The following is a 23,795-nucleotide window of genomic DNA, read 5'->3' as shown; positions in this document are numbered from 1 at the left end:
ATGATGCAACAGATTCAGATAAAGATGCTTCCTTCCCATCCTTCGCCTTATTTAGGAGAATAGTTTGACGGTGAATCTAAGAATGAGTCATGGCAAATGCGTTGTGATTTATGCCAGCCAATAAACCAAAAGCTTCTGCCATTAGAAAAATTCTCTGTTGAATCTGGAAACAAAACAATGTTTAAGATTTATTCATTTAAAGAGGGGAACACATAATTGACATTTCAGAGGCTGTTACTTAATTGAATAAACGAATCGACTCTTTTTATGTACAAAGTGTGAGTACTGTACTTTTGCCACCTGTGTGTGGCATTGAGTTGAGTTGGTTTAAAGTAAAACACCCTCGTTCAATGGTCCATAAACTGCAGTTCTCCTCCAAGCCGTACAGATGTCGCTGTTGTTTATCTTGGATACCATCGACGTTCTTGTACTTCGCCGGGCACGGCACTTCCGCACTCAATATCAACAAGTATGGCGAAGACGTACGATTATTTGTTTAAACTTCTGTTAATTGGGGACTCCGGGGTCGGAAAGACGTGCGTCCTGTTCAGGTTCTCCGAGGACGCCTTCAATTCTACGTTCATATCGACCATAGGTATATATAAAGTTTATTTGAATTGGCACGTTTGAATAGTGCGCCCACCGGTTTGGTCTATTTGCTGGCAGACTAATTGCGTTATGTGGCATTGACAATTGGTTAGGTGTCACTAGTGTGCCCTATGGGTTATTTCCTTGGAGCTCCGTTAGAAAATAAACATTCCGATTGCTATTGGCTACTAGCTGTCAGCTGTTATAAAGTCAGCGCGTGCGGTTAGCTACAATTAGCTGTCGACGCTAACGCCAAACGTCAGACACGGAATGATTTTGTCACCCAATATTCCATATACGCGTGACATTTTGAAATTGTTTATAGCACTAGTTTGTGACTGTCGAGCTAAAATAGAGAGCAAGCTATCTGCTAAGATTATTGTGTACTATCGTCCCTCTAGGCATAGATTTCAAGATAAGGACAATAGAGCTCGACGGCAAGAAGATCAAGTTGCAGATATGGTAAGTTGAGTCTCGTGATACTCGTGCTTCTTATTTTGTCGAGAATAATAAATTCCTGCCTTTTTTCATGGATGTTTACAACAACGTAATATTACATGTTTTACTACCGACCACATTTTATCAACAGGCGTGATGAGATGCATTTCATTTAATTTGCCCCTAAATTATGTATTTACTACAAAAACTGTAATGAGTTTGCTTGTCTATCCATGCCACCGACGTAAAGTAAAGTTTAATTTAATGGAAGAACATTTAAATGCTCTTCCAATAGGTGGCAGAAGGTACAAATAATCTGTGTATCCACCAGTTGCCATTCATGCAACACAATAATAGCTTTGTGTTCAGTTAAACAGGGATAGATTTCACACCAAGTATATTTGTGGACACATTCAGACAAGTTCATCATTATTTCAATAGTCAGTTTGTAACATTTTTGTTTGCTATCTCGTGACGTTTTTTTAATGTAATATATGCACCTTGGGTCAAGAACGGTTGGGAAACCCATGTTGAAAAGTGAAAACACATTTTTATGTTGTTGTTTTTTTACCCAGGGATACAGCCGGTCAGGAGCGCTTCCGAACAATCACAACAGCCTACTACAGAGGAGCCATGGTCAGTATGTGTTCAAGTGGACATATTTATGGAAATTGCTAGTACAGGATGTCCCCAAGGTATGAAACAATGGGTTCCAAGAGGCAGTTTTTAAGATCAGTTGTTTGGAAATCTGAACACATTAAATTTAAGTTTCTAATTGCTATTTAAGGCCAGCCAGGCGTACAAACCCACCTTGTTCCGAACACACCCCTCAACTATGGCTGCACGATATTGGAAAAACATGCAATATGAATGTTGACTATATCGATATTATTGCGATATTTAACATGTACCTAAAGAAATGACATTCATTACCTAATGGAAGAAGTACCTTTTTTTCATGGGGCAAAATAACCAAGATCAATATGTTCTTAGCTATGCATATTGCATAGGCCATTATTGCGATATCGATATTTTTTCGATACATTGTGCAACCCTACCCTCAACTATTAATTCCAAGGGCTTAATTATGTCAAGAAGCACCACAGTAGTACCGTATTGTACCTTACCTTTAGAGTGAAGTTGATTGACGTATGTAGATGCCTATTTTCCTATAAAACGCACCTGAATAAAATCCGAACAGCTAAATTTAGACATCAAAACAAATATGTACACACACCGTTTCATATTAATAATCGCGGGTCTCAATGTTATAACATGGGGTATTTGCAAAGAAAGAGGTCGAACAGATGGATTTTTGAAAACCTTTTATTTACCTTAAACACTGGTAGACAGTACACTAATAGATTTTCCAGTGAAACCCCGCTATTCATGTTAGTGCCTAGGGACAAAGCCTTGACGTGAATAGCGAAAATCATGAGCAACCGATGCTTTCCCTGAAATTGTTTTGTATTTGTCTATATTAAAAGTTTAAACTGTTGGCTCTTAAACTGGAGTGCCCAGTCCCCTCCGCTGAAACAATTACTCCTCCCTACCTTAACTTTTTGCAGTTTGAAAGCTCTGGTATGATTGTGCCGTGTCCCATAAATCCCTGCATTCACACTGGATTTCCGACTAGCGACAATCGGAGTGATGTCCTGTTCACCTTTTTTGCACCGAGTCTGAGTCACTTTATTTTGAGTGTCACCCGATATTGAATCCTAATCCGATAACTCGGCACTGTATTTAAGAAAAAAAGGCTGCAATTCTTGATCCTCTCTGTATTTTGATGAACGTGTGTCACAGATATATTATTAAGACAGCTGGGAACTATTTTAAATTGGGGAAAAAAGGAGTACCTTCAAAAGTAAATGCAGCTTTTGTTTTTGAGCCTCATTAACCTTAGGTACCTATCTCCACAGGGAATCATGCTCGTCTATGACATCACCAATGAGAAGTCTTTTGAAAATATCAAGAACTGGATAAGGAACATAGAGGAGGTATCCATTCCCTTTCCTTCCTTTCTAACATTTTGTCAAGAAAAACACCAAACAATTTTGATATTCCTGATTTTTTTTTTTTTGCTGTAAATATGCATTGCTCTTGTTAGATTGTATGGGAATTCTAAGATTCACTGATAAAGTACCTCATCAGAGTTTAATTCCGTAATGTAACCGTATGAAATGTGAAAAATGTGATTTTTATTCCCATAAGAATTTTGGCCTCACTCTTGTTCCAGCATGCATCATCTGACGTTGAAAAGATGGTACTTGGCAATAAATGTGACATAAATGACAAGCGGCAGGTGTCAAAAGACAGGGGCGAAAAGGTAAGAAACAACCTAAGAGGATATACAGTGATGCCTTGAGAAAAAAATGACCCGACTTTCAAGTGTTTTGACATACGAGCCGTCATTTGGCCGATGGTTTGCTTTGACATAAGTGTGCAAACTTGAGATGCAGGTTCTTTATTGTAGTAGTAAACTCAACTCACTTGACAATTAGCAGCAATTTGGACTATAGTGAACAGTTCATTCCACTCCCAGTTGAAATTTAAGGTAAAACTAAATATATAAAAGAATTATAAATTGTGTATTTAAAACAAAAAAAATACATTGGCCTAAAGGATGGTTCGCTCGCTTAATGCTTAATCATAAAATGAAAAAAGCCATTGACGTGCAAAAGGTTGCCATTGATAGTCGTGGTTTTAGAGCCCTCTAAGCAGCAGATGTGTAGCAACTTATATAGGCAGATAATACTATAACAATACTCACAGGCATATATTCTTTGTCATTACAGCATCTTACTGAGTCACCTTACAGTAGCAGTAGAAGACTTATAATTATTCGTATATCTCTGCATGACAGTACAGTATTATACTGCCTCTTGGTGGCCAAGACGGGCACACCAGAAGGAGCAGCACAAATAAAAAGGCACTGCATCATTAAATCATGATGCACAAACTGTGTAATTTTTTACATCGTCTTCAATTATGAATTTTATAAAGTGCACTACTATACAGTGATAGTGCTGTTTTTCCTTATTAAAAAACACAAACGCTAACAATTCAATGGGGAAAGATGATGTGTTTTAACACGCATCTCAAGGCAAGACTGTATTCCTTTTTTGTTTTCTGTTGAGGGATATATCAGAAATCATCCTGATGTCATTCCATGCAATTACCTTGTAGCTTGCTTTAGAGTATGGCATTAAGTTCATGGAGACGAGCGCGAAGGCCAACATCAACGTGGAGAGCGTAAGTTCCAAACCTTCTTTGACGATAGTAATATACATTTATTGCATATAAATCCGATACCATGTCTATTTGCAGGCCTTTTTGACACTTGCCAGGGACATCAAATTAAAAATGGACACCAAAATGGTAAGGAGAACCGTTATCATACTCAGAATGACTGTTTTCCAGCATGATTGTCATGATGATTTACATAAGACCAACATTTAGTAGGCATGTCTGTCATGAGAAGAACTATAAAAAAAAACACTCAAGAATCCATGCCTGAGATTAGACACGAAGTCCACCCTTTTGATTTGACGGTCATTTGGTGAAAATGTACATTCAATAGTATTCCCCAGGGTATATTGCCAATTTGTCTCCAACGCCATTTTCACTTCAACATGGCATTTGGTTAACTTTTGGGTATTTTCAGATTTTCCTGGGAATTTTTCTCCACTTTTCCCCTGTTTTCCGTGGGGAAAATATGATGAATATTTATCACTACGTATACATAGTGATCAGAAAGGTGAGCAGTGTGCCGAGAGTCTACTGACAGAACACAACCACCAGTCAGCGGCTGACAAAACAATAGCGGCACTACATACATACATATAGTTTTGTTTTTATTTGCGACACACGGCATTTAAGTTTAAAACAACGCTTAAAATGCCGGCAAATAGCAAAAATACAAAATTAATAACAATCTGCGAAATATCGGGAACGTGAACCCAGAACCCACAATGAAGGCAGCTTTACTGTATATGCCTAGGCTATAAGTATTGTTAGACTTTCTGTCTACATGTGTGACTGTACTGTTTGTGTCAATGCTAGCCCATCTATGGTGTTTTGCATCGTGTGTTTTGTTAAACTAGCACACACACCTAATGCAGAGGTATGTGTAATTCGATTTGTTTTGTTTAGCAATGGCAATAAACAGCTTGGAGCCTCTTTTTTGAAGAATTATTCACTACCTGCCAAACTGTTGTTTGTTTTGATGTGAGTTGAGCTGAGTTTGCGGCCACCATCTCACACTTGTATCTCAAAGTCAAAGAAAGAAAGAAAAATTGTATCTAGGAAGACTTGTCGGGGCACTCGTAAGTCAAGGTACCACTGTATTGGTTGTTCAAGGGTTAATGAAGTTCTGATCCACACTGACCAAAACTGATATTTTTTTTAAGCTTTGGCCGAGGTCTCCCATGATTTTCAAGTACATTTCTGATCATTGTTGATCATTTGTGTTGCCTCAGGAGGGGAACGCACCTCAGGGGAGCAGCCAAGGAGTGAAGATTCTGGAGCCACGGAAAAAGAGCAGCTTCTTCCACTGCAGCCTCCTTTGAGGACCGCCGAGGCCTTTTTACCGAAGAACCTGCTCGAGCCCAAATAAGACTGTTGCTTGCCTGGGAGCACTTCCTTTTGTTTCCTCTCCTTCATAGCAGTCCGCACTAAAGCAAAACCGCTTCTTCAAAGCGCTTCCAGATGGACAGTCATCGTTTACAGGAGATCTCTGAGGTTCAGGGGGAGAACACTCGAAGGAAGACAACAACGAGATGTCGCACAAATAACAGGCTTGTACTGCTTTTTTTTTTTTCCTTTTCTTTTTATTTGCCATACTTAACCTGCTCGCCAGAGGGGGAGTCTTATTTGAGGGTTTTTTTTTTTCCCTCAGATACATTTACAGCCAGAAACTGACAAGCTTAACCCGTAGTCAAACAGTGCCATTTGGCAGTTGAGTATAAAGCACGTTTGAATTCATTGATTTGGTCAAAGGTTTGACATTTTGGTGAAAAAGTACATTTGTTAGTAGAAAATTCAGCCTCTTAAGCCAGTTCCACTTTGTAATGTGGAATTAGGCAGACTTGTTTATTCTGAGTAAATCCACAAAAATATGTACGAAAATGCACAGGGAGTTTGGCATTTTAGGGTCATTTTGGTGACTTGCTAGCAGTGTTTTAAAATTTCAGCTCTCAAAGCCATTTTCACTTTAAGTGAAATGTAATAGGCATGTCTGTCATTAGTAAGACCACAAAAATGGCCATTTTGGTGATAAATGTACATTTGGTAGCAATGTTTTGAAAATGATGCCTCCAAAGCCACTTTTACATACTAATGTGAAATTTGGTTGTTTGTCATGATTAGGACCACAAAAAAAGTCTCAAACACACAAGTAGTCTCCAATGTTAGTTACTTAGAAGGTGCCATTTTAGGGTGATTTTGGTAAAAATGTTTATTTGGTAGCAATGTTTGGAACATTCATCCCCCAAACCCAGTTTCACATACTGCCATGAATAGCAGAGCTGGGCATTTTACTAAAAATTCACGGTCCGTTTATTGCCTTCGGTTATGGAAATTCACCTCCCAAAACTTTATTTTAAGATTTTCAGAGCTGATGACATGGACAATAAAGGAAGGAAACAAGCGACAAACCCCCCATCCCATCGACCAAAGCTCAAAGCAGAAAAAAAAAGTATAATAAAGGGTAAACATGTAGAAATAAGTACATTGCATCACATGATTTATAGCACTCGAGGTCGGGACATGATAATGTTCAACAGATCAGCTGGGAGCATGTCGGCAAAAAATAATATACCGGTAATAATATAACAAGAGGGAATTCTCAAATCCGGTTTTAATTAGCAATATGAAATTTGGTATGCGAAGCAGCCATCTAAGGGCAATTTTGGTGAACATTTACGATTTGTCCAATCTCCCTGTAATTTTATGAAAATTCAGCCCCCAAAGCTAGTTTGACTTAAGATATACCTACCAAATTTTGTTTCTCTCATGAATAGACCCACAACAAACTGACCCTTCAAAAATGTACTTGTTTTAGAGAGAGATTATATTTAAATTACAACCAAATTTGAACTGTGCCTATTATACAGGTGGGTGGTGCTAAATTGTTGAAAAAAAAATAAGATTGATGCCTCATCACCAAGCACAAAATTGATAATTCAGATAGACAGCTCCCGTCTTAAATTCTTATCTTTACATATTAGGCATTGCTTGCTGGTTGCTTAACAAGCATTCGACTTCCTCGACTAGCATGTTTAACAGTGGCGTCTTTCACAGGGAGATATCCCACATAGTCGACTTGAGAGAATTTTTGTGCTTTTGCAGAATAGCAGCAATTTCCTACCCTTTAAGTTGGAAAAATGGCCCAGTCAAAAATGGACCTTTTGAAAATGGTGACTTTCACAGCCTGTGTGAAAGGCGTACTTGCTTGGCTCATTCACGGCCTGCCCGGTTGAAATAATGGACCTTTGACTTCTATAGCTGTCAATTGCAGTAACTAATTTAGAAACGCAATAAATTCCTGCTTTTTGGGAAAAAATATGCCCAGCTCTATAAATGTTTTAACTTGGTTTCTGATTTGGTACGGTGTCAAGCTAAAATGACGTTTCTGGCAGTTTGAACAAAAGAACGCCCCTTTCCCCCCTTTTCAGCTCTCTTCGCACTTTACCACAAACTCCATTCGACATATCTATGGCGGCCTATTAGGAGTTTTTATAGTTCTTATAACTTTAGTGAGTACAATCAGTACAGTATTTGACTGACAAGCTTATCTTGGTTTCTGCTTCATCTATTTATTCAGAGCTCTTTTTTCTACAGTATTATTTGTAAAACTAGATAAATAAAAAATGAAATAAAATTCAAAGGCAAAAGTACTGTTTTTGTTGGACAATGATCGCAGTCTAGCTTCGTTAATATTTTAAAGAAGCACTTATTAGGTGTTAAAATGCAATCCAACGCAGTAGCTCTACATTATTTATATTTTAGAATATGTGCTTCCATCAGTGTCAGAGCTGCTGTGTTGGAAGCCTTTTGTGCATACTTAACAAGGTCGGGCTTCTCTTTATTTTATTTTTTTGTCCTCCGTTTTATATTCTTGACATTTCAACAGACTTCAAACACACACATCTTCTCACTTCATTCCTGCACTTTTTATCCTGCATCTAAAATCACGTGTGTGTCCATTTGTCCTTGGAGTTCGGTGCGGCTGTGCATTGTGAATCTTGGACCTGTATGCGTGTGTGCTTTTATTAATGTTTTTCCAACGTTGAGCCAAAAAATGGTACACTGGTCCAATAAATACAAGAAAAAAAATCAATGCAATCAGAACACTTGGCGTTGGGAAGTTGTTAGTCATAATACATTTCTTTCTCAGATTGTATAACTTTTACTCACTTTATTTTGTACTTTTAAACTTTCAAACTAATAGTTTAGAAGGACATTTTTTGTTTTTCTACACGAGTATTTCGGCCACATTGAATCGAAAAAAAATTACACGTATACAGTCATCCCTCGCTATATTGCGGTTCACTTTTTGTGGGTTCAGTCACTCAGATTTTTTTTTTTTTTTTGAAATTGTATAACACAGTACAACTAGTTAACTAACTACCTGTCTCCGGTAAAGTAAACATGGTTAGCTAATTGAATATAGCCTACCGCTGCTAGTTAGAACAAATTGTAATACATAAGGGGTGGTTTGGATATGGGGGGGAAGAAAACAGCCTCTGGGGCTCTTTCAATCGCTATTTTCAACAAATGGTAACAAAATACAATGAACAGAAGCACATGCTGAGCGTACCTGCCGGGAGCCTCAACTAACACCGTCACTGAACATCAGAGTTGCTTAAAGGGAAGTCCACCCAAATATATTTTTTTCAAGAATATGTTCTATGCAGACCCACTAGTTTAAAAAGGTCATTTTGATTAATATTGTTTATATGGAATATAGCAAAATCAACTCGTTTTTAGGCATCTCAGCGGGTGGCCATTTTATCACTTCTGTCGACTGACAATTACATCACAGTGATTCAGGGCTCAGGTAACGACCAATCACAGCTCACCTGTTTTCTGAAACTGAGCCGTGATTGGTCGTTACCTGAGCCCTGAGCAGCTGTGATGTCATTTTCAGTTGACAAAATGGCCACCCTCTGAGATGGCTAAAAATGGGTGGATTTTGCTGCTTAACTCTTATTCCACAAACACAATATTTATCAGAATGCCTTGTTTCAACTCGCGGGCCTGCATAGAACATATTCTTGAAAAAAATATGTTTGGGTTGACTTCCGCTTTATGCTATAGCCAGTATATAGACTGCCATTTGCTTATCGTCATTTGCTATGTGCCCCACCACATGCATACAAGTGGGTCCCAAAAAATTTGAATATCGAGCGAAAGTCCATTTATTTCAATATTTTTTTTCCAAAAAGAAACACTTGTGTTTTATTATTTCACCAAACAAACTGAAATATTTCAAGCTTTTATTTGTTTAAATTTTAATGAGCATGGCAGTAAAATAGAAAAAGCATTTCACAAAATCAAAATATCATGACAAAGTTCAAAGTTCATTGTAGGCTCTCTTTATACTAATCTTGTCAACTAATTAACCCAAAACAACTGCAGAGGTTTTCCTCATCGTTTAGTCTGTCTGGTGTTTGTAGGTTTTAAGTGCTTTGACGGTTGTGCAGAATACCATCCATATGGAGAAAAGGTTTCAAAAAGAAATTGCAAAAGAACCTGGATGCTCACAGAGTGCTGTATCAAAATGCATGAACAATTAACATTTTTCCCCCACAGAAAAGAATAAAATTGAACATTAAAGTACATTTAATAATACCGTTTTTCTCAAAAATGTTTTTTATACAGACTGCACAAAACTTTTTCATTAGATTCTTACTTTTATAAAAATGTTGACTTTATTCTCATAAGATTATTTTACAAAAAACTGCAATCTTCTTTTTATCTGGAGACCATCTGGCTTTATTCTCATCAGTGACCTTTTTTCCCAAGAAAAATCAGGCTTTGGTCTTATAAAATCAGTTAAAAAAATGCACAAACCTCCCCAAAGCTGACTTTAAAATATTATAATCTTTTATCTTGAAAATAAAAATCTGACTGTTTTGTAAATCGATTAGGATTTTTATTCTACAAAATGCAATTTTTTTATCGTAAAAACAAACCAATTTTTTTTTTCTTTCCCGTGTGGCTGTCAAACTCCTTGGATAATGTCTCTGCTCTTACTGGTGCTTTAATACTTGTTCAAACACACTATTTTTGTGTTTTATGAGACACACATCCTGTGTGAACAGGATAAATATAATCATTTTTTGGGCTTTGTTTTCAATTCTGACATTGTGCATTTTTACAGTCATATTTTCATATACATTTCATATATTGTGAAGTATATAGCAGCGAATATTCTAATAAAGAGATCTACTTGTACTGTACTTTCTACTTCCAATTTGAAAATGTGTATCTGCAGTTTTTAGCGATGTCTACTTTTTTGGGGGATCAATAAATAAAAACAAAAAACAAGCAAAGCATACTTAATGCTTCATTATTTCCTCTTTCTGTCTGCGAGTCAGTGGAAAAGTCAGAAAGTATTCCCACAATTGGCCTTAATGGCTATAACAACTGGACCGGCGTAATCTGCCAGAGATTCTGGCCCAGTTTTCTTTTATAGTAAGGTGTAACTGGATCTCTCATATACAAATATACAGTTTATATATAAAATGTTCCATCTGAAACATCCTCAAGCAGAGATGTGACGACTCCTCCACTTCCGACATTTGTCAGTATTTTAAGTCAGTTTCTTTATATTCTTATGTGGAAGGTGCTGTGGACACAAGATGGGATAAGGGGCAAAATCACAGATCTGTAGTACATTAAGTCAGTCATATAATTGATATAACACATTTCTGAAAATAATTTACCCCTTTGATTAAAGAATTTAGCATTTTTTGTCACGCTTTGCATCAATTGAATGGCCATTCTGCTGCTGCCCGCTAGGGATATGCGGTATAGACGGTATATTCAATATAAGGTATGAATTTTGAAGGTAGAGATTTGTACCCTACCGTCCAATCGCGGTAATGCATGTTGATTGTGTCTTTAAATTCCCTTCCGTGCACACCGCTCAGCGTGACAGAAATGCACAAAGTGTATCACCTCCCTGTTTTCCACTTTTGAATGCTTGTTGCACACTGTTTTTCCGCTACTTATGAGCTGTGGCCGAGGCTCGTAACGTGTCTAAACATGATACGAAGGGGAAAATAATTCAGAATAATGCACACAGACACTTAAGCCCAGAAATGACGCAGAATGTCACCACATACATCAGCTGAGAGGTTTAAAGTATATTTATCATATATTAAATATTTAAAATAAAATAACTTGTATTCGTCCCACATTGGAGACATTAACATTGTTTCAGCAGCAGTAGTGGATACAGGAAATAGAAAAATAGCATGCCAGTGATGTTTGTACTAAAAGTACCTTGCCTAAAATAGAAACCTGAAATATCTGTGGTTTCAATATTCAATGCAATATATCAGCAATGTTTGTTTTGAGTGCTGATTTGACGTTTGAGGTCTCATGGGCACAGTAATTTAAATGAAATAGAGAAAACTAAACTGAAGGCCAGTACTACATTTTTCATTAAATGTATCGCCAGTATTATTTTTTGTTTGCACTATTTTGCACTTTTGACCACACACACACACACACCGCCGCCCCCACCCACACACACAGTTGTGAAGTTTAGTTCGCTGCACAATATTTTTGCCAGACCCACCTGAGGAAGTCCGGTGCCCGGATGATCATATGCTGAAAGTCCTCCAGCGACAGCCGACCGTCGTTGTCCATGTCGGCCTCATCCAGCACCTTCTCGCATACCATGCGCACCTCGTCCTCTGTCAGCTCATTGCGCGTCAGTTTGTTCAATGTCTTCTCCAGGTCCGACTTGCAAATAAAGTCGTCGTTGTTGAAATCTTCCGAAAAACAACGGAGGCACAAAGTTGTACAGGTCAACATCTGTTGCAGCTACATCCTACTCGTGAAAATACCCTAATGTTAAGTTGAATTAAGACTCTAAATCCCCTTTCACGCTGCACTTGCTCAGTGTGAACATAGGGCTGAGTATCAATTCAGATTTCCAAAATCGATTCAATTTATGTTTCACTTTGATTGATCTTTGCTTCGCTTAAAGATTACACGCTGTATCAATTTTACTTTCATATGGAAGGCATTCTTAGAAGGAGCAATGCTGTAAATAGAAACTTCTTGCTTGAACTGAGTCCATTAGTAAATATATGAATATTTATATTAAGAATTTAACCCAAAGCAGTTACATTAATCATCTATGTTTTATTGAACATAACCTGATCAAAACAATATATCATTTAAATCAATTCCAACCACAGGGCAGGCTGTGTAAATAAAGTGGCAAAACACACTCCAAACTTACAAAAAAAAATGTGGTTGTTTAATTTCACCCTCGTATGTGGGCAGGAACTACAAAAATCTGCAAGCATTTAAAAAGTCAATTTTTAAAAATATGTCCCCTTAAGATTTTACCGTAAATCTTAAAAGCATAGTAAGCCTTGAGATCCCGCGGTGCCATCTCGCTCAGAACAGAGAACATGTCCAGGAAGTCGTCCAGCGTCATGTTTCCTTGGCCGTCCTCGGAGAAAACCTCAGCGATCCTTTGGCGGAACGGGTTGTCCTGGACAGCCAGACAATGCTACTTTACACGATTAGCTTTGTTGGAATCACTGTTTCTTATTACAGTACAGTGGTACCTTGAGCTGCAAGTGACCCAACTTACAAATTTTTGGAGATATGAGCTAATTTTTTATTTATTTTTTTGGGTTCTGTCTTTCGAATGCACACTTGAGATACTAGCGCTGTGTCATATTTAATTAGTAAATACTCTTCAACAAAAGAGGCTTCAAGCTGCTTATTGCAACTCTCGGTTAAAGTTTACTGTCAAACTAAAGGTAAAGCAAGAGAATTACACCTTGTGTACTTAAAACAACCACATAGCTTAGCCTTTAGACTGGTATCGCAAGGCTCATGATTAGCATTTATGTGGCTGTATGTTATAAAAAGCAGGGGATAGTTGAACACAAGCAGGGCATGTAGAAACAATATAACAATACTGACAGTCATATACTGTGTTCTTTATCCTCTGTGAAGAATGACTATGATTCCCATTTGAGTTTTCGGCATGACAAGCCCCTACTTGATTGGCTGCTGCACGCAGGCAGAAAAGTAAAGTGTTAAAGCGGAAGTCAGCCCAAACATATTTCTTTCAAGAATATGTTCCCAGCAGGCCCACTAGTTGAAAGAGGGCATTCTGATAAATATTGCGTTTGTGGAATAAGTGTTAATCCACTCGTTTTCAGCCATCTCTGGGGGCGGCCATTTTGTCTTCTGTCGACTGAAAATGACATCACAACGACCAATCACGGCTGACCTGTTTCCTGAATCTGAGCCGTGATTGCTCGTTGTGAGCAGTTGTGATGTCATTTTCCGTCGACAGAAGACAAAATGGCCGCCCCTAAAGAGATGGCTAAAAACGAGTGCATTTTGCTGCTTAACTTATATTTCACAAACGCAAAATTAATCAGAACGCCGTGTTTCAACTAGTGGGGCTGCTGGGAACATGTTCTTGAAAAAAATGTGTTTGGGTTGACTCCCGCTTTAAGTATGAATTGGCCTTCAAACTGCCCCAAGTGGCCAAGGCGCGCACACCAGAATGAACAGCATAACGCGTATTTAATTGAATGAGAGAGTGTGACGAAAATGGCTTCATCTTATTTAATTATGTCATTATATTTTTATAAAGTCTAAAGGTGTGCTATTTTCTAATTTAAAGAAAACAAACAAAACATTTTGGAATGGAGTGTTTTGAGTTATGTGCATGTTCAAAGCTCAAATAAAACTTGTATCTCAAGGCACCACTGTAATTGTACAGTATATTCATTCAACAACTTACCTTTAGGCAATCACAGGCAATTGCTCGGGGCCACAAATGTTGAATAAAACCAAAGTTTTCTTAGATTTGAAGATGTTCTTATTTTGTCAGCCTTAATTCACACACAAAAAAACCATCAAAATGCTTAATCTCAAGAAACATGAAGTTCATCGTTTGCCTTGGTGGGCAACATAAAATAATGTGGTAGGTCGGATATGGCCTCTGGCACTTGAGTTTGACATTCGTGGGTCAAAAAGAAATTAGCCCCTGACACCAGTTACACTGAACAACTCAGAATTGGGTAGCTGTGTCTAACATAACAGCACGCATGAAAAAGTCTCATAGACCCATGCATGAAATTGAACAGGAAGTCTGCCATTTTGGTTAGAAGCAGACAATTTGGAAATACCAGGGGAATGTCCGAGACAAATTGGTAATGTAATGTGGTCAAAACATGGCGTCAAATTTTGATGATAATTTAGAGGATTTTCCATGAAAAAGGGGGTGCGCGAACCTGTTCACCATGTCGACTCGAGACCTGAGAGGCTTTATCATTAGCTAACATTAGCAATTGTACGCCAGCCGCATTCTTCGATTTTTGAAAGGAGTCAGGTGACAGGCGTTCTTTTCAAAGAATTCTGTGGATGAATTGGTCATCAATTATGGAGGCAGACGGAGGGACGGCGGGGTTGCAGGGAGTGCGTCTCGCTACCTTCAGCTCGGGCATGCTGCCAATTAGCTCATATGGTAGCTTCACATCTGGCTGCTCGGTGTAGTCGAGGGGAACGAGTTGCGGCGCCAGATCGTGATAGCGATGGAAGAGTCTGAAACCCGTACCAAACACCAGCTACATGTTACTCTGTTATCAGCAGAGATGAACATTATGATTGACAATAGCAGCCAACCTTAACTCACCTGAGAATTTCTTTCCTTGTAAAGTATGTACAGTCCTGCAAAAAAAAAAAAAAAAAGCAAAATCATGGGTTGTTCTTAGAAACTTCCCAGAACACGATGATAATGTGTCTGACTTGGTGAAGCAGCATGGGGTTCAAAGTTAATTTAAAGGGAAAGTCAACCCCAGGACTTTCTTTCCAAGAATATGTTCTATGCAGGCCCAAGTCTAAACATGGCATTCTGATTCATATTGCATTTGTGGAATATGAATTAAGCAGTAAAATCCACCCGTTTTTGTCCATCTCAGAGGACGGCCATTTTGCCACTTGCTGTTGACTAAAAATGACATCAGAGTTGCTCAGCGGAAGTTGGTCAAAGTTGGTTGACGGAAACGCTAACGGAAGCCCGTTTAAAATTATAGGCGGACCAGCCTATAGGCGATTACTATTTGGTCCGGCCGGACAAAAAGGCGGATAGACGGACGGAGGAAGGGTACCCACCCACGTTGCAGACGGAAGGCATTAAATGGACCAGATATTTTTAGTAAATAGCTAGCTCTGCCATTAACTCTCCTGTTGTGTCAAACTTAGCTCTTTTAATGTTGAAATAAATGTGAAAACTGTAAATATAAAAAATATATTAAAATGTTTTTATTATCCATCCATCCATCTATTATCCGAACCGTTTATTCGGTTGCGGCCATGCTGGAGCCTATCCCAGCTGACTTTGGGCAGTAGTTGCGGTACACTTTGAAGTGGTTGTCAGCCAATCGCAGGGCACACATAGACAAACAAACATTCACACTTACAATCACACCTAGGGATGATATAGAGAGTCCAGTTAACCTACTATGCATGTTTTGGGATCATTATTATACAACATAGCTATTTTTTTATGACTGAACATGCAGCAGCTCACACTGATTGAAGTGATACAGCATTGTTATTTTGAGGGTAAAATTAAGTAAAAAAAAAGAAAAATACTTTAAAATATTTATTAATAGTTCTAACAGTCTTATGTTATTTTCTTTTAACTATATATTTTTTAAAATTTAGTGTTTATTTTTTGGATGCTTTAACATGCTGCAGATTACGCTGACCCATGAACATTTTGGGATTGACTATCGCTATAACATAGTATACAGTATTTTGAATTTGTCGCTGCCAAATACTCACATTCATTTTTTATTTTTCTGGTAATAGGCAAACTAGAACGTTAAAACGTTTTTCTCCAAGTTAGCACGCCGACTACACCAACCTGGTAGGCATCAAGCTGCCTTGCGGTGAAGACAGTCTGCTTATTCCCCATGTCGGAGCATGCGGACGCCCAGCCTGGGTTCCATCGTCGTTGTCGTAGGGCACCTGGTGGGCACTGACAGATATGAAATGGCGGGACAAAAGGAAGCCAGGGCCTGAGGTAGGTGAAGCGGGGTGGAGGGGGCAGATCAGGTGTCGGGCCGCCGTGGGGCCCCCATTTGGTGGCCCTTAATAACATGGTTTCTCCTCCGTTGTGACTGGCAGCTCCTTTTGAAAGGGAACAAGGGCTGTCGTCCAGCATCGTGCCAAAAGCTATCAAACGCTCCTTTGGTGCCACTCCAGGGCCGACGCCTCCGCCGGCGCTCGGGTTACGCTCCACTCAGACGCCCCTTTCATGGCTACCTAGCTGTGCATAGTGCCAAGATGCCAACTATCGTATGTTATTGACCCAAATGTCTAAGTTGCCTTTGATCTCACGTTAATTGTGCAAACGTTAAGTCGCTATTCCAGTGACCAGGAAGTCGGTGAAGTCGATGTTACTGATGCTTGACCAAAAATATTATGGCATCACGATGTTAAATTTACAGCTATAAAAGTTTTTAAAAATTGAAATATTTGCGTCAATAAAATCCGCATTTTATTTTTAAATAAAATATCAAATATTTTGTACATTCAGAAACGTGTGCCATGTTAAGTTTAATCAAATAAATGTTAACATTGTTTTGTTTTAATTCTTCTTTGTAGGTCACAGTGTCCCATCACTGGTGAGATATTTTTACAACACCCCAGTGGTCTACCCATGTTGACCTTGAGCCTAACAAGTACCGGCTGGCACTATTTTTACATTTATTTTCAGGACAGTGCACGTTAATCAACAGTCCTTCGTCTCACTCACTCCTCCGTGCGTAACTGCTCAGACCTCCGCTCCCTGCTTTTGACAAGGAGAAAAAAAAGTTAGTTGGAAGCAATTAGCTTCAAAAAGATGGCTAATTTATGCAACTCTATAAGCAGACAATCATATTGTGTCCTGATTAGAAGTCCCCTAAAAAAAAAAACTGACAGCCAGTATTAGCGGTTATTGAAACTTTGACTTTTTAAAACCAAGCTAAACCGTCAAACCGGTAATCGGCCTATGCCTTGTCGCCACATTGAAAGTTTTGGGGTTTCAATGTCTGGTGTGATTACATAAGGACACCCTCAGATTCTAACAGCGCCCACTGGTGGTAGAAAGTAGCCCTGATAGTTTCATATATTCACTGTTCTGCATTTTCAAATGTACTGATTCACAGGTTTTTGGGGTGACTCTATCTTGTGCTGAAAATCTTGTCTATTAGTTGTTTTTATTCTAAGGCCAACGCAATAAAATTATTACTTTTGAAGCTTCTACTGTGTTTTTTCACTTGTATTTCAGACCTCTTGCATTGTTGGGGGCCTTTGAATGCACTTTGTGCACCATCAAAAGTGAAAGTTTATGTTTGTTTTTTATGTTTCCTCTTTCGCCATCAGATATTAATAATTGCCTGTGTCCTGTACTTTGCTGTTAGAATTTACCTGTCTACACTACGATTTAGTAAACAGGTGAGTTTCACGACTTAATACCATTTGTTTATAGTGTTTATAGATGCATGTTGCAGAATCAACTTCACCGGAAACTATAGATAATGGCTGGATTACAGTGGTTAAATTATAGATAACTGCTGGATTAGATTATCCATCCATCCATCCATTATCCATACCGCTTATCCTCACGAGGGTCACGGGGGTGCTGGAGCCTATCCAAGCCTTCTTTGGGCAGTAGTGGGGGGGGGACACCCTAAATTGGTAGCCAGCCAATCGCAGGGCACACTCAGACAAACAAACATCCGCACTCACAATCACACCTAGGTGCAATTCAGAGAGTCCAATCAATTTACCATGCATGTTTTTGGAATGTGGGAGGAAACCGGAGTACCCGGAGGAAACCCACGCAGGCACGGGGAGAACATGCAAACCCCACACAGGAAGGTCGGGGCCGGATTCAAATTCAAAACCTCTGCTGAGTGCCAACCAGTCGCCCACCATGCTGCCCTATTATATTATCTATTTCATCTAATCCTTTATGGCGCACAACTAGAATGAATGAATGAATGCAAACCCCCCACAACACAGTAAATAAGCACACAATTGAAAATTGTTTAATCCAATTTTTTGTTTCATTTTTTATTTGAACTGTTTTATTTAAAAATATATATTTATTAAACATTTTTATCTTAAAAACGATCTTAAGTTTGTTATTCAAACCATTTTTTAAATTTGTTTAAAAATGTATATACAGCCTATTTTAAAAATAATTATAACTATGATAATCAGCAGTTTTCTAAATTAAAAATATAACTACAGTATATTATATAAATACATGGTTCTGACATAGGAATAAGAAGGCATGGTCAGTTACCGTCGTACTTACTGTTTTTCATTTGATTGTTTTATATTTATTGCCTGTGAGTGTTTTTCATACAAGTATTTACTGCAATCGTGACTAAGTATTTACTGCAATCATGACTTTTCTACCACATTATCTTAAGTTAGTGATCGACAAACATACATTCTGACATAAATTGAGGATCCCCCGTTATCATTTTGAAGAACTTTTGTACGCGTGTACACAATTTATTCTAACATAATTACAACCGCAAACATAAAATATGCACATTTACATCTTTCACAGGATATCACTACTGTCATATATTATAATTTATACCTATTTACATATAATACAACGCCACACGTGATGAGGTTATGAGGGTCGGAGTGTGGGGTCAGTGGCAGCCGCAGCTCCCCGCCACCATGTCGTTGTACTGCTTGAGCACCACATTCTCGTCGTCGTCAAAGTAGAGCAGGTTGATGGAGAAGAGCTTGTCGGGAACGCAGCACGGCGTCTCGATGCTCTTGATCAGTTTCAGGGCATTGATGATGGACTGAACAGTGGCATGGTTGGTGGGCCTCATATTCTGGCCAAGCGGGAAGGGGCACGAGCCCTTGCAGTGATAGGCGTTGTAGCCCCGCGGCGACACGATCCAACCCGACCAGCCAATCTCCTCGAAGTCTACATACAGCGGCAGGCGCCGGCAAGGCATGGACGCGCCCTCTTCCTCCGCCCACACCGCCACGTGGCCCAGGGAGCGGGCGCTGCGGGGGTGCTCGGGAGCTGCCATAGGGGATTCGGGCAAGATGGCGGTAATTTGGGTATTGTCTGGATCTGTCAAAGACAAAATATGTATTCAAGATATGCTACTCATTTTGCAACATCTTACCCCTAAAAATGGATTACAGATTTTTTTTTTAGAGAGAAAATGCACCAGAAATGTGCATGTACATGCGGCAAAGACTCTCCATAACTTCCACTGACAACCCAAGCTAAACTTAGCTCCTCCCCAACATAAAAAGCTTGACTCTGAGCTCAGATGTTGGACTTCAAGAAATTTCATCAAGGCAATTCTTACATGAACAGGGCTTTGGCGCCATTTTGTAGAATTTTAAGGGGTTATACAAAGAGCAAAACGTGAATAACAAAAAATATGAATAGGTGAATTCATGAAAAGGTAAGGCAAAGATGACAAACTATTGGTGTTGCACTTTCCAAAAAATAGGAGATTTAAACTGTTTCAGCAATAACACATGCCAATGGTATTTTTAATAACATAATAACTCACACTGATAATCTGCTTTTTTGTTTTTTGTGTCCTTATTCAGACTGACCAAATGGTTATTGTTAGTGTTGCACTTTCCTAAAAAGAAAATATGTACAATGTTCAGAAAAAACAAATGCCAATGTTTTTTTTCCTAGGATCACAATTCCTACTACCAAACTGTGTTTATCTGGAGCCTAAAAAGAAGACACATTATTGGTGTTGTATTTTTCCAAAAGAAAACACATTTTCCTTCATTAAGGATCATTCAATTATTGGAGGATTTAATGCTAGTGTTTTTTTTCCCCCATTTTAATTATCACTAAATGTGTTCCTGTTCACACAAAGGGAAGTACCTTTATATTTTGCATTTTCTTACCCTACTGTACCCAAAGTGAACTGAACTGTGGATAATGAATTCTCAGGATGTTAGAACCTTAAATTAATACTCTTGCAAAACATCATGAAGAGTTCAATAAGGCCCACTCCTAATACTGAATCAACGAGCGGTATTAAATGTCTTCTAATTCAATGAGCGGGGACCTCACCTGTGCTCTCCAGAGTGGTGGACCGTCGACGTCCGTCGTCCGTGAACAGCACCAGCATAGGCTGCTTGCTCTGGTGGTGGTTGCGTCCCGAGGCGAAGCGGATCAGCTTCAGGTCCATCTGACTTCCCCCCAGAGTCTGCACCACCACATGGAGCCCCAGGTTGCTGCCCTCGTCCACCATCCATGAGCGGACCTTTCGTGGGGACACGGGTCGAGGTTAGTCATTTAAAGGAGATCGGTCATAGGTAGATTTCGACTTTGGGGCGTGTGCGGACACTCACAGCTTGAGTGATTGTAAACACTTCCCAACCATTAGAGTGGACTGGGATGAGTCGAGAAGACAGCAGCTTCCTCTCTTGCGTGTTGTTGGTTTTGGTGGTGTCCAGCAGCTGGTAGACACTAACCTGGAGATTAGCTCAGTTAGTTCGCCCCCGCACACATCCACCTAAGATGTTTGCAGAATGTCATGTACCTGGCAGAAGTGATGTCTGCTGAACATCAGCGCGGCCTGAGGTCGCAGCTTGAAAAGGTGGAGCTCAGCCGTGAGGATCTTCTCTGTTCTGGCGACGGTGGACAGGTTGAACCGGAACTCCACCTGCTCGCTTCGCACTGCAAAGAGAAGATAAGAACCCTACTAAAATCTTGAAATCATGTAGATTTTGCAAAATTTCAACCAAAAATCTTCCAAAAATAACTGTGGGTGTACTTTTTTGTTGTACATTGACCCCCCGCTTACTCACGGTTTGGCACACGAAGATTTGCATATTCGCAGAATTTTTTCATCCAAATTTTGTTGACAGTTTTTCCATATTTGCAAAAAATTTTGTTTTTAGGGCATCAGCCTTAAAGAGACATATTTAAGACAATATTCCTATGTGTAGTGTTTTGCAAATTTTTCAGGGATTTATGACAATAAATTAATGATTCTCAAAGTGTGGTACATGAGCTGTCTGGAGTGGTATGTGAAATAATAATGGAAATAAATAAATAACTAATAACTAATCCCAAGCATTTTGGGTAAAAAAAAAAAAGATACTCTACGGTGAATGTTTTAGTTCATTTAACCACACTGCAGTTGTATTTTACTATTTTTTCTTTTAAGTAAAATCCACTTGTTCTTAACCTTTTAGAACTGTTTGTGATTCCGTTTTGTTGTATTTTTTTATTTAATTTATAATCAAAGTAGGCTGATCAAGTTTAAGTATGATAAGATTAAGTGCAGTATTTTATTATGCTTTAATTATTTTGCTGACAATAAATCAAACTGTTAAAAAATGATCATAATTTTGAAACGTACAAAAGAAAGAAAAAAAATAAATGTGCATTCATAAAGACACAGAGCTTACGTTGGTACGTTAAAGAAAACATTTCTGAATCATGTTCAATTTATAGAGTGTAAACAGAAGTGCGCACATTTTGTGACTTACGCTTGTCAAAGAAGCTCCGCACGGTGTTGCCTTCCAGCAGGTAGGGGTCCTTGGTCACGCCGTCCACGTCGGCTACTGTGTTGTACAGGTCCAGCATGTATTGCGGCGGCTGCTTGCGTCCGTGCGTGACAGCTGCGGGCGGGTCGTCCATGCCGAACACCGCCAGGAGCCGCTTGATGGCGGCCGAGCGGACCTCCTCCGGCCCGGTTTGGGTGGATTCGGTAGCGTAGGGCTCCTCCAGGTAGTTGAGCGACGGCCGCGCCCGGAGCACCGTGCACGCTGAAGCGACCAGAAGCACAAGCGTGAACATCTCGCAAGCCCTAAAAAGTGAGTTATGAAGTGAATAGTCAATACTGTCGGGGGCACTTATTTATATCTTCATAGCGCACCCCCTCCTCTTCCTTCTCACTTAATCTCATGGTAAACAGCAGTAAAAAAAAAAAAAAAAAAAAAAAAAAAAGATGCTATTTGGCTGCAAATGTAAATCACCCATCAGCAAATGTAAAGGGAGACTAATGGCGGTGTTGACTAAGGTGTCAAGTCCACCGACTGGCCGCTATTGTCCTCGAGTCTGGCAATAAACGCTCAAATCAACTTAAAAGTGGAAAAGAAAGGAGGAGGGTCAGAGAAAAGTTTTACTCTGTAGTTTTTATACGTGGAAGTGACGACCCCCACCAACACCCCCTTTCGAGGGAAGTGTCCCCCTGCCAATGGATCCATTAATTTGGAATAATGGAAATCGTTTAACTAGTGTTGTTGGCTACACGTCCTTTTCCTCTATTTGCATGACTGCTTAGCGTATTGAGTCACAGCTGGTACATCGTCTCGACGCGGCTTTAATTTCTTGACACGGTAGGGGGCGAAGCCGTTAACTTGCTTGTGGGTGGAATCATTTTAGGCACATGTTGGTCGATTCTAAGCGGGCGGAGGCAGGCGGGATCAAAGTTGCCCACTGCACAAAACGACGAAGCGGGCAAACAATCCATAAAAAGAGAACACTTGTTGGATGTGTCACACAAACGTGCCGTTTCACACATCTCGATATCAAAGTAAGATCCCTTTAAATAAACGCGTGTGTTTGGACAAAGGCATCACAACTCGAGTAGCAATGCATTATGTTCACAGTTTAAATACTACAGCTATCAAGCTAGTTAGTGGTCTGTCTAACTATCGATCTCCATCTATTTATTAGTGCAGGTGGGCAACTTAACATTTTTTCATCAGTGCTACTCGGGGGCTACATAGGACCTGACACTTCCTAACCAGATGTATGACAAATATTTAAATATGTACAAAATACGTGCAAAATACTTGCTCTTAATGCATTTCATATTTGAAAGTGCATTTTTCAATGCATGTATAAAAGATCCACTATTCTAATCCTAACCCAACACAGGGTTTGAATAAAGCAAACAAGATAACCACATACTGTCAGGGGCGGAGCGACATTATAACCAAGGGTGGCCATAACCACCCCTTGTCACTCTCTGGCCACCCCTACAAATAGCGGCAGATTTTGCTACCTGTGATGTTTCAGCCATTTTCACATGGATGCAGTGTTCTTAAAGCCCTTGATGCTCAGCCGCGTTATGTGTAGTAACTATCAGAGCTGGGCATTTTACTAAAAATTGAGCGTCCGTTATTCGTCTGCAGCGTGGTTACCCTTCCGTCGTCCGTTATTCGCTGTTTACCAAGAGAAAATAATAATACCCGTCTATAGGCCGGCCCGCCTCTTTTTTTAAATGGTCGTTCATTGGCAAGTCTGACGAAACTTTCACTTGTAATTTTTTTTTTTTCTGTGCACAAAGGACTCTTTTACATAAAAACTTACCATTCAACTAGACGGCACAAACCTGCTTAACAACAAACCAACATTAAGCGCAAGAACTCATTTTGTACTTTTTTTTCCACAAAAATAAACTCAGTCAAATTTGATTGTTATTGCAGTGCTGCATTTGTCCTGCATACCATTCCACATCGGC

The 23,795-nt window shown here is 39.3% G+C and overlaps 3 protein-coding genes across 3 annotated transcripts; 1 reads left to right on the top strand and 2 right to left on the bottom strand.

Moving 5' to 3' along the window:
• Positions 1-423: 423 nt before the first annotated feature.
• LOC147140829 (ras-related protein Rab-8A-like) lies at positions 424-7,182 on the top strand. Its single transcript, XM_086043596.1, has 8 exons — positions 424-595; positions 990-1,050; positions 1,602-1,662; positions 2,946-3,023; positions 3,263-3,352; positions 4,213-4,278; positions 4,354-4,404; positions 5,505-7,182. Exons 1-8 carry the CDS (start codon positions 472-474, stop codon positions 5,592-5,594), a joined length of 621 nt encoding a protein of 206 aa, XP_085899722.1. The 5' UTR covers positions 424-471; the 3' UTR covers positions 5,595-7,182.
• Positions 7,183-10,857: 3,675 nt separating this feature from the next.
• On the bottom strand, positions 10,858-16,222 carry LOC147140828 (calcium and integrin-binding family member 3-like). The gene is made up of 6 exons (XM_086043495.1): positions 16,172-16,222; positions 14,936-14,970; positions 14,733-14,844; positions 12,619-12,766; positions 11,837-12,032; positions 10,858-10,879 (listed from the first exon to the last, which is right to left on the bottom strand). Exons 1-6 carry the CDS (start codon positions 16,220-16,222, stop codon positions 10,858-10,860), a joined length of 564 nt encoding a protein of 187 aa, XP_085899621.1.
• A 2,658-nt stretch (positions 16,223-18,880) lies between these two features.
• On the bottom strand, positions 18,881-22,293 carry admp (anti-dorsalizing morphogenic protein). The gene is made up of 5 exons (XM_086044067.1): positions 21,814-22,293; positions 20,859-20,995; positions 20,668-20,790; positions 20,387-20,579; positions 18,881-19,408 (listed from the first exon to the last, which is right to left on the bottom strand). The coding sequence occupies exons 1-5, from the start codon at positions 22,121-22,123 to the stop codon at positions 18,969-18,971; spliced, it is 1,203 nt and encodes a 400-aa protein (XP_085900193.1). The 5' UTR covers positions 22,124-22,293; the 3' UTR covers positions 18,881-18,968.
• Positions 22,294-23,795: the final 1,502 nt, after the last annotated feature.

This window comes from Filicampus tigris, chromosome 10 (genome assembly GCF_054856515.1).
Source record: "Filicampus tigris isolate MCC_2025a chromosome 10, RoL_Ftig_1.0, whole genome shotgun sequence".
NCBI lineage: Eukaryota > Metazoa > Chordata > Actinopteri > Syngnathiformes > Syngnathidae > Filicampus > Filicampus tigris.
The sequence above is the reverse complement of the archived record's forward strand: the minus strand, read 5'-3'. Positions and strand labels throughout refer to the sequence as shown.